This window comes from Montipora foliosa, chromosome 12, assembly GCF_036669935.1.
Source record: "Montipora foliosa isolate CH-2021 chromosome 12, ASM3666993v2, whole genome shotgun sequence".
NCBI lineage: Eukaryota > Metazoa > Cnidaria > Anthozoa > Scleractinia > Acroporidae > Montipora > Montipora foliosa.
The window spans coordinates 8,508,324-8,518,323 of record NC_090880.1 but is presented as its reverse complement, the minus strand read 5'-3'; the positions used below and the strand labels follow the sequence as shown (position 1 = coordinate 8,518,323).

Here is a 10,000-nt window from a genome sequence, read left to right as displayed (position 1 = left end):
AACACTTGTGCCGTGATTTGTGCTGATAGAAACGAAAGACTAATATATTCGAAAGATTAGCAAGTAGCCGAAAGCTTCGAATCGTCAAGAAAGTCAATTGATTTCACTCATGAAAGATCAGGTACGCTTCAGGTGTAGGAGACGCACTAGACCGGGATTAAAAGATACACCTTAGTGAAACTTAAGCTTACCATTTAGCGATGCAATGACTCTCGTCGATGAATACACATGAATTTTAAAATTTTTTGTTCCATTCGACGAAAAATGTGTTGATAGTCGTTGAGAATCGCCTCGGGACTTCCAGACACCCGTTTATACTTAAGATTTTAAATGTGTTGTCTCCTAAATAGCGACCGGCTAGAGACCAAATCTTTCGTGAGTGAAATCAGTGGAAGAATTACGAAGACGATAGCATTGCCACCCGCTCCAAGTAAACGACCAAAAGCGTACGGGACTAGTTCAAAGGTCAGACTTTTCCCAGCTCCGGTTGGAGAAGACACAAACAGATCTATGCAAGACACATATTCTTCAATTATTTTCCTCTGATGGTCGCGTAATTTGGAATATCCGGTGGCCTTAGTAGCATGTTTGAAAATCACGCTTCACTGCGTGTGGCAAATTTTGATTGACAACTCTATCCCCTGGGGTCCACGAGGACTACTCTGATTGGCCTAGCTCAGCGACCCGTTTTTGGGTCGCTAAATTGGCGCCAATCAAGTATGAAAAGTCCTTCGTTCGGCGCGAATCTAGACGAAAGGACTTTTCGAAAGTCTATCTTATAGGTTGGGAACCGTGTTAGTAGACCAATTTTGCTCTTATTTAGAGAAGTCGTTCTTTTTTTCTCCAAAGACAAAAAAATTGATTTTTCGTGATTGGTGCCATCGTTTTTTTTTCCCCACCTAATTATAATTCTTGTCACGTGATAGTTTGTAAAACTCTACTTTCAGAAACATTTCTGAATGTTGAAGCTTTCGCCGATAATTCTTCAAAATTAACTGCATGCCTCCTTTAGTACAAGACTAGAAGAAATTAGTATCACCCAACTAGTGGAGTAATGCAAATCCTGCATTTGATTGGTTACGCTACTAGAGGACTTTTAGTAATCGTCCTCGAGTAGCAATCGAACGTGACACTTTCTTTCCTTTTATTTCCAAATAAATATTTCTTCAACTTGCATTAGCTAACTTTATTAAATTGCCTTTTCTGTCCAACTGGTTGGGTGATACTAAAACAATTAGACCCTTCGCCCTCAAGGGCCACGGGTAGAGTTCACTTTTTAGCCTTAAGCCAGCTCTTCCCTCCTCATAATCCGATGTTTTAGGAAGAGCTATTTGCTTTCCAGGGAACGAGAGCGCAATACTTAGCAGCTAAAGCGTTGAAAAAACAGTCCTGGAGATTCCACACCAAGTACATGATGTGTTTTCAAAGACACGAAGAACCCAAGGCAATTACCGACGAATACGAACAAGTGAGTATATGGCGTTTTATGTATTGAAATTTCCACGACGGCTTGAAAAATGGAGAGTTGGGACTCCTCTCCCACGCTCCCCCCCCCCCCCCCTCTCTCTCTCTCTCTCTCTCTCTCCCTTGAGTTAGTCTCTCTTGCTCTTCTCTTCACCCTCCATCCATGAATGCAGCACTGTTCAACGAGTGACTAATGTCCATAATATTCTGTCAGGGAACCTACATCTACTTTGACTACGAAAAATGGGGTCAACGGAAAAAGGAAGGCTTCACGTTTGAGTATAGATTCTTGGAAGACAAAGAATTGGCTTAGAGGAACATTAGGAACGGTCAGTAACCAGGCATGGTATAAATGGCGGAACACAAACCTCACTGGCATCACGAAAAAAGGAACCAAGAATCACGCGTGGCACGTGAGCCTCGAGCGCTGGCTCGTGAAGATAGCAGACATTGAGGGTGTGACATGCTTAACTCGTGCAGATCTTTTACCGACTGTGTCCATGTTAGGTTAGTTTGAAGGGATTATCGGATCAAATATTGAGAGCTCCGTACGACCTCGTCTGTTTTATGAACACTGGCTTGTTTATAATTGTAAATATGAATGCTAGCTCTAACAATTCCGTTCATTAAAAAATTGAAGCATATACGTCTGTTTGATTAATGGGCAATACCAAGCTGCAGACCACGGGGCAGACTGAAGCTGAAGCCAGTTTCAAACGGCGTGCTGCTGCGGTGCCGTACGCCTGTGAATTCCGCACGGCAGTTGCGCGATCTCAGAGCGACGGTTATTGTAAACGTAATAAAGACGTGCGGTTCCAAAAAAGTTGAATTTATGGAGTTGAGGTCTGTTTATTTCCAAAGTATATTATTTTGAAACAATTAGTACCACTGCCTTTTAGTTAGGCAGAAGGCAAGACGTGTCATTGCTAACGGCCGTGTTCAGATAGCCCAACTTCACGGTTTCACTCGAACTCGAACTAAGTTCGGCACGGCAGAGCACCCCGTTCTCAATTGGACTCAAGAGGCCTCAATGGCCTTCGCCTTTTCCGTTTCGTTAATCGACAGTCTGAGCTGATAGGAGTTCAGAGAAGCAAAACATGGATTATTAGGAAGAAGGTTCCTTTTACTGTCCTAATTCCAACGTTGTTTGTGTCCAGAAGTTTGCCACTGCATAGGGCTTCAAACAAAGGAAACATTCAGTGCTTGCTTACCTTTCGAGGCTTGTAAGAGGCAAGACAAAACTTTCATACCTTGGAAACTTTAACTTCCATACACAAGTATATTCAAACTTGAAAAGTACGTAAACGTTAACCATCGCCAAAACTGTATGTCAAACATTTTCTCCTTTATCGAACAGTACTTGCTTAAGTTGTGTTATAAAGATAAATTAGGCTGGAATTTCCTGACTCGAGGACATAATTGGGGGACTGTTCTCTCTGATGGGTAGTTCGAGACTGCACTGTGTATCCTGAAAAAAACTTATCATTTATAATTGACTAAAAGTACTTTCAGAAACATTACTCAATTATGATTGGTCGAGAGTAGTACAATGGTTCCAACTTATCCGTGGAACTAGCCGATGGCAAAGGCAGGTGAGCGCAGCCAGGGCCGTAGCTAGGCTTTTAGTAACGGGGGGACATTATCGCGAGTGCAAAAGGCAGGTGCCTTATAGGTTGGTCTGGAGGATGTCCTCCCCCAGAAAATGTTCAAATTTTGAGACTCCGAAACGCTATTTGCAGCACTTGTCATGAGATGTATCCGAAAAATCGACTTCGAATAAGTGTGAAAAGGCAGGTGTTTTCGGTTCTTGCGCGTACTTATTTCTGAGATCCTGTTAATTTGAAACACATCGTATGTTCAAGCACCAGTACTCTAAACATTTCACAATATTGCATGGTGTTTGGCTGGACAATCCATGGAATCAGTTTCATATTTCTGCCAAAATTGCTTTTCAATCGTAATTCTATTGCACTAATTCTGACTGGATTTGCCAAACCTACCTGAAAATATTCCACAATTGCATATCACTCAAAGTGTTGATAGCATTGAAATTGAAATCAGTTCGATTTACAATATGAAATGTGATTCTACCGTAACCAAGACGATTAAACTATACGAGCTATGAGTACACGTTTGGTCTCCACAAGGTGTACTGGTATCGTTGTTTATCTTTCAATTTTCTTCACCCATTATTAAAAAAAATTGATTCGTTTTTCACCTCGTGGCTTTCTTCAAAACACTTACGAATCCGGTTGTGTTTAAAGTGCATTTTCACTGTCCCACGTTAGAGGGGTGGAGCTCTCTTCGAAAATTTTGAATCCCCTAAATAAAACCAATCTTTCCGTGGTATAGGGTTTATTGAATCCCCGCTCCCCCAGCCAAAAAAAAAAGCACTATAAAATTAAAAAATGCTCAAGCGACTTTAATTACAATCAAATATTACCATTGAACGTTGCCATTAAGAATTCATGACTAACTGATCCAAAGCAACAACACAGTAAGCTCGCTTGCTTTTTTTCTTCACATGTAACCCTAAGACAGTAGTACTTGATGCTCAGCCTATTGATGTTTCTATCCAGTTCTAAAATCCCTAATTGATACTACGATTTTAAGTCCAAAAATAAACCACGTGAACCCCTTCCGTCACGTGGGACTAGTCTAAGCACTCTTCGACCCTCCTGAGTAATTATATGAATAAAAAAATAATAGGGTTAAACCTGCATATTGTTGTGTGCACTATTTGGGTGGTTAGTATTAAACGTACACCTACTATAAATCAATGACACCAGTTTGTTCAAAAAGGTGATCAGCATAAACATGATCTGACTTCACGTTAGAATAACAGTTTGTCCATCATCATGATCAGTATAGCAATGACTGCAAACACGCCAAGGTAATCACCGTGAGAAATTCGAGTGACACCATTCCACGGAGGCTCATTTGAAACTGCAAGTGTCCGGGTTTTGACACATGATTTATCAGAGCACACAGCCAATGACCTGATCCAAATAATGTATCCATTAACCTGCAGTCGAAGAGTACCCTTTTTTACGGCTGAAGCAAAGTCGTTAATAGTTTGTTCGAAGTTAACTGATTTGACGGGCGCAGTGACGATACCCAGGGCTTTTATGTCTGCCATGGCTATGATGATGTCCACATTACCAAGACTAACCCAATTGCTAGTGTAGGCGAGCCAGTCCATCACATCTGTGTTCCACTTCAAGGCACTTGCAATGGCCGTACCAACTCCATCAGCGAACCGACTTAAAGTATCATCATTTGAAAGGGAATCTGGAGAACGCCTCTTGCGTCGCATGAGATTTTCCACGTTTAGCTTCAAAAGTTTGATCACATACTTTAAGTTTCGTGCGAAACAACCCTCTTGGCTGCTGGGCGAAGTACATTGGGTTCCTATGTTCCACAATCCTTTTAAAGACTCCCAAGCTGTATCTAGCTTGAGGAACGATCCCTTGATTGCCCAGAATATCTTGAAGTGTTCCCGACAAAAGATGTCACAAATCGACTTCGCACCTTCACCTGGATTCAAGTAGCATTGAGTGTAAGAGGCAAGAGTTTTCTCTCTTATTTCCTTACAATTTTGATCTTTAGATGAGTCCTCCAGCAATGGTACCATAGCAACCTGCTGACATTTACGGACAGCTTTCATCCACTTTTGTGCTTCTGGACTTAAACTGGATTTTCGTTCTTCGAACACTCTGCAAAACCTCTCGGCATATCTTATGACGTAAGCATTGCCTGAAGGTTTGCAAAAAGTTCTCTTTTCAAAGCAGTTACGATACCAGTAACAGGAATCTCCAGTAGGGCTGTAGCACTCTTGAGGTGGGATGATACTGGGAGGGGCCTGCGGGTATATACTACAGGCGCAATCATCTGACACGGAGCCAGAACTTTGGCGATGCAGCTCCGACATACATTTATACCAGCAATAGTGTCGAGTGCGGTCTACACAGATGTGATAGCGGTCACTTTTTTCTAGGATATGCTCTAATTTCAGGCAGGTTGCCCACTGATACTCTCCCTGGTAACCTTTGAATTTTAAGCATTTGATGACACCTGTCGGGCCTTTATCTTTGTCACACACCTCCCTGGCCCATCCACACGGAACCACAAGAAGCAACAGCAAAGTCAAAATCTGCATCTCACGCCGAGATGGACCTGTAGACTGTCAATGAAAAATAGCTAAGATGAGGGTCTCGTCCGCAATACGGTTTTCGCTATGATGCCAAATGGCACTACAGGCAAGAGTCAATGTGGTCACCCTTCCAATTAGTGAGAGTTAACTAATGCATGTCGAGTCAGTGATATTTTATTTACTTCTCGAGTCGTCTGCTGCCCCTTTGCCTTCCCCCATCAGTGAAATCACAGGTTAGCGAAAACGTGTATTACCAGTCTGTTTTAAGATCGTTGACCACTGCACAAAAAAATTCAATTAATCTTGTATTAGGCTGTCACAATATGGTGCCCCCTATTCTAAAGGACGTGTAGATAAGCACGAACACCAATGCCTCTGCAATGAAAATGTCTCGCTTTGCTTAATTTAAAAGGGCATTAATTGAAACACAAATTCTTACGTTTTGAAGCCGTATCTCCATTTTTTTAATTGATTAATGTTCCAAATATTCTGAGGAGTCATTGATGATTCCATGAATTTCTAGACAGCTTAGTGTAAATATTATCTAGATTAAAAAAAACTAAACAAAAAACAAACAAATCCGATCAATCTCCTGTCGAAATCCATCTTCTTTGGAGACGATGCATGTCGTTCATTGTGTTTACTTCCTCGTTGTCACGATCCTCCAAGAGCGACTGAACAAGATTTCATCCCATTTAGCAAACATGTGAGACGAGAGAGAGTGATAAACTGTCTCGAAAGAAGGCAAACTACTTTCATGCATTATGTCTGCGTGGCTTTTAACAGAGATGACTACTTAAGAGCGGTCCAATTTTCCCGCACACAACTTGTTTGAGACAAGTGCAGCCGGGATTCGAATTGTCTCACGTAGTTTAAACTTGCAACTTGCGAGCGATTTCCTTAATTTTGAAGCATGTTTTTAACCCTACGACAATCGAGGCCTTAGACAATGTTCAATAATCAATACTGAAGCTGCATATGATTTTTGCATGACGCATCAGGAGCGGGAGATACAGTGTCCCCAGCTGTAGTTACAAAACAAACTAAAATTCCATAACTCTCCAATCCTGGCGGCAGAAGCCTGAGAATCGAATTGGCCAAAATATTAGAGGCTTTCACGTTCTCTATTCTGTTTGGGCTGCCGGCTTTTTTTCTGTGTCGAGTTTATACTTCAGATAGATGCAGTTCCGTAAGGTTGTGCTATCCGCTTCCAAACAAAGGTCAGACGAGGCTCACATGAATGGGCCTCCTTAGCAACGACTATTTGCTGTCAGCCATGTTTTTCTCGATCGACTCATTTGTCCCAGTGTGGACATACACGAGTGAGATTTTTGTCAAAAATCACTCGAGGTCTTTTAGTCTCTGTGGGTTCAAGTTCTTTTCCCACCGGAGTGTAAGGCGAAATTCCGGGATTTTTGCTGGTCTTATCAGGGTTTAATCAAAGCACCAGTTACGTATGCTGCCTTCATTCAAAGCAGTTACGGTGTCTATTCTTAATGACGAGTTCTTTAGCAAGAATATAGTGTTCTATATTCTTAATGGACCGAACATTCAAATGAGCAACTTTTGGATTACGTTGCCTTGTTTCTTAATTTCACTTGTGGAATCTTTCGTTTCTTCGTTTGGCTTCAGTCCTCATGCGTGAATACCACAACGGCGAGAAGTAAGAACGCTAAACACGCTGTACAAGCCATATGGCCGACAGTTCTGGTCTTTGTGGTTGTACAAGGAGCATGAAAGGGTTTGGAGAACTGACTTAATTTTACTGAGAAATGAAAATTAGCTCATTATAAACGAAAGAGACTAAAGCGTTCACAGACATGTAATTGCAAGGCCGTGCATTTAGCATTTACTCTTCGTATATACAGATTCCGTACTCACCAAAGGTCGTCAGTGAAAACAGTGGTATGACAAATTCCAGCACTTTCATGCACTGTGCACAGGAACACTGACGCTATGAGGAAACGATCTTGCTTTGAAGATTGAGTCCCGTTTTCATGCTCCGATAGGTGGGGAGAATGGGTATACTATGGGGGTGGGAGAGACCTGTTCAAAGATATTCATTCTTATCAAGTTTCGGGAAGTAGAACATGATCTCATGGCAGGAATATCGTCTGTTATAATACGTTTAATAGCGATACGTTTTCTCTTTCATTCTCTTTAATCACACTATTCTTACTTCCTTTCATTATAATGTGCTCTCGTTCCCAATAAGTTGACATACAGCGGATTCAGTTTGAGCGTTTAAGGGGTCCAGTTACCGCGTTCGTTATCACTGTTGATTGGGTTGCATTGCGAGGCAAATCAACAGTGATAACGAACGCGGTAACTGACGCCATTAAACGCTCAACCTGAATCCGCTGTAATTCGAAACACACCGTATATTCAAGCATCAGTACACTATTGCGTGATGTTTGGCTGACTCACGTATTAAAGATCTTTGTCAAAATAACTGAAAACAGCTCCATCCATAGGCTTGATTTGTCCAGTTCAACAGGTCGGGGGGGGGGGGGGGGGCGGCTGGCTCCTCCCTCCCTGCCCCCCGCGCCAGCTACAACTCTGACAGCCAAACGCATGTGGTACAATTTGAACATTTTGTCTGGTAAAATCTATCAGAAAGATACACAAAATAAGTTTTCAGTCCTGTGTGACGACGACTGTCACGTAATTTTTGTTCAGTACAAATCATAACCCGCACATGACCTCGTGCAATCTTTAGCTATGTTGAAACGGCAACAACGACATTTTTTTACTGATATGCACAATTAGATGAACTTAAAAATACAAAGATGAAGACCATGGACGTCGAACAGTTCCTGAGTACTAGTGCGAGAACTTCCGAAATCACGCCGAGTCCCTCCCATTCATTATGAATTGCACCAAGGTCGACATGATGTGGCGGCACAAAATGCCGCTAAATATAGTGTTAAGATAACGATTAAATAACTATTTTCAGGAGCCCATCACCAACATCTCATGCTTTGCAAACTTGGACGAACTGCGGTGTTTTTGCAAATGGCATAGCTGACATTTGCTATATCTGTGGTTTTGTACTCCCCGAATTAGTCTCCTTCGCAGCCGTTATTAGGGTCGTCACGCAACGCTCCTCCCCACTTACGGCTGCTCACGAGAGAGACACATTCCTTTCCCTAAAATTGACCAGTAAGAAACAGGCTTCCATATTCTGGAAACCTGGTCCAAGTCCCTCTCCATTATTTGAAAGCAAACGTGGCGGATCTATCTTAATTCTTCTTTTTCAAAAATGTGTGAACAATTCAAGTTTATCGAGTTAAACAGGCATCAAAAAGAAGCGATTATATCTGCAGTGCTGAAGAAAAAGGACGTATTTTGTTAGTTTACCAACTGGCTTTGGAAAATTTGTCATTTTTCAAGCTCTACCTATGGTATTTGACGGCTTCACTGGCGAGTCTGGCCACATTGTGATTGTTATTTCGCCTTTGCTTTCCCTTATTAAGGATCAAACCGAACGCTTACGACAGGTAGGTTTATCCTGCATAAGTCTGAGCGACGCGAGTACGCAGGGAGAAATAGATCTCGTTAAAGGAGGATTTTATTCGGTTGTTTACGCGACGCCAGATTGGCGTAGCAACGTACATTCTATTGGTGCTCAAAAACAAAGGGAAAGGAATTTGTCTCTCTCGTGAGCAGCCGTTAGTGGGGAGGAACGTTGCGTGACGACCCTAATAACGGCTGCGAAGGAGACTATCCCCGAATGAGAGAGCAAAGATTTTCCCCAAAAACTGGGGGGTGGAGGGCTACTAAACTGAGAAAAAAGTTTGGCCACGAAGTGTGTGGTCCTCCCTCCAAAAAAACCTCTGACTCTCCCCCGTTACTCCATTGAAAAAACTATGATCTCCCCTTAAAGGCATTCTTTTAAAATGGCCCTCCCCAAAGAAAGGCTTCAAAAATTAATGCCCCCCCCCCCCCCCCTGCTAAATAATGACTGTTCCCTTAAAAAATGTTCAGCAGCAATTCCTTGGTTCCTCTTTGGTAAGCGATTCGAGGCTTAAGAAACCAACTGTAAAAGTGATGTATTACGCGCAGTCTATGTTAAGAGACTACCTAAATTTGCTAGAATTAGGCATTTCAGTAAGGGGGTGTAACCTCATAAAGCGGGACATGTTTAACCTCTTCGGAAAGTTAAAAATAATAAATACAACACTGAGTTTGTTTATAAAAATTTTTATTCATTTATTTACAAAACTTCTGCGTACCTCTTACACCTTTTCAGTCATACTTTACATAAATAAATTGCTAAAAAAAGGTCTCTTAGGACAGCAAACTGAAATCCACATCTACAAACAGAATTCCGAAATTCTAATTTCTACGCAACCTTTGGCTCCCTCTGCTATATGGCAAAGG

The 10,000-nt window shown here is 41.9% G+C and overlaps 2 protein-coding genes across 2 annotated transcripts in view; one reads left to right on the top strand and one right to left on the bottom strand.

Moving 5' to 3' along the window:
- Positions 1-1,777, top strand: part of LOC137980654 (CCR4-NOT transcription complex subunit 3-like) — an 11,780-nt gene extending 10,003 nt beyond the window's left edge. Inside the window, exons 4-5 of the mRNA XM_068828097.1 lie at positions 1,322-1,468; positions 1,679-1,777. Of these exons, the coding sequence (XP_068684198.1) occupies positions 1,322-1,468; positions 1,679-1,777 (246 nt within the window). The remainder of the gene's footprint in view (positions 1-1,321; positions 1,469-1,678) is intronic.
- A 2,084-nt stretch (positions 1,778-3,861) lies between these two features.
- LOC137979109 (uncharacterized) lies at positions 3,862-7,623 on the bottom strand. The gene is made up of 2 exons (XM_068826292.1): positions 7,499-7,623; positions 3,862-5,647 (listed from the first exon to the last, which is right to left on the bottom strand). Exon 2 carries the CDS (start codon positions 5,621-5,623, stop codon positions 4,298-4,300), a length of 1,326 nt encoding a protein of 441 aa, XP_068682393.1. The 5' UTR covers positions 5,624-5,647; positions 7,499-7,623; the 3' UTR covers positions 3,862-4,297.
- Between the last annotated feature and the right edge of the window lie 2,377 nt (positions 7,624-10,000).

Excerpts from the sequence above, each read along its gene's own strand:
- LOC137979109 (XM_068826292.1), bottom strand. The coding sequence starts at position 5,623 with ATGCAGATTTTGACTTTGCTGTTGCTTCTTGTGGTTCCGTGTGGATGG.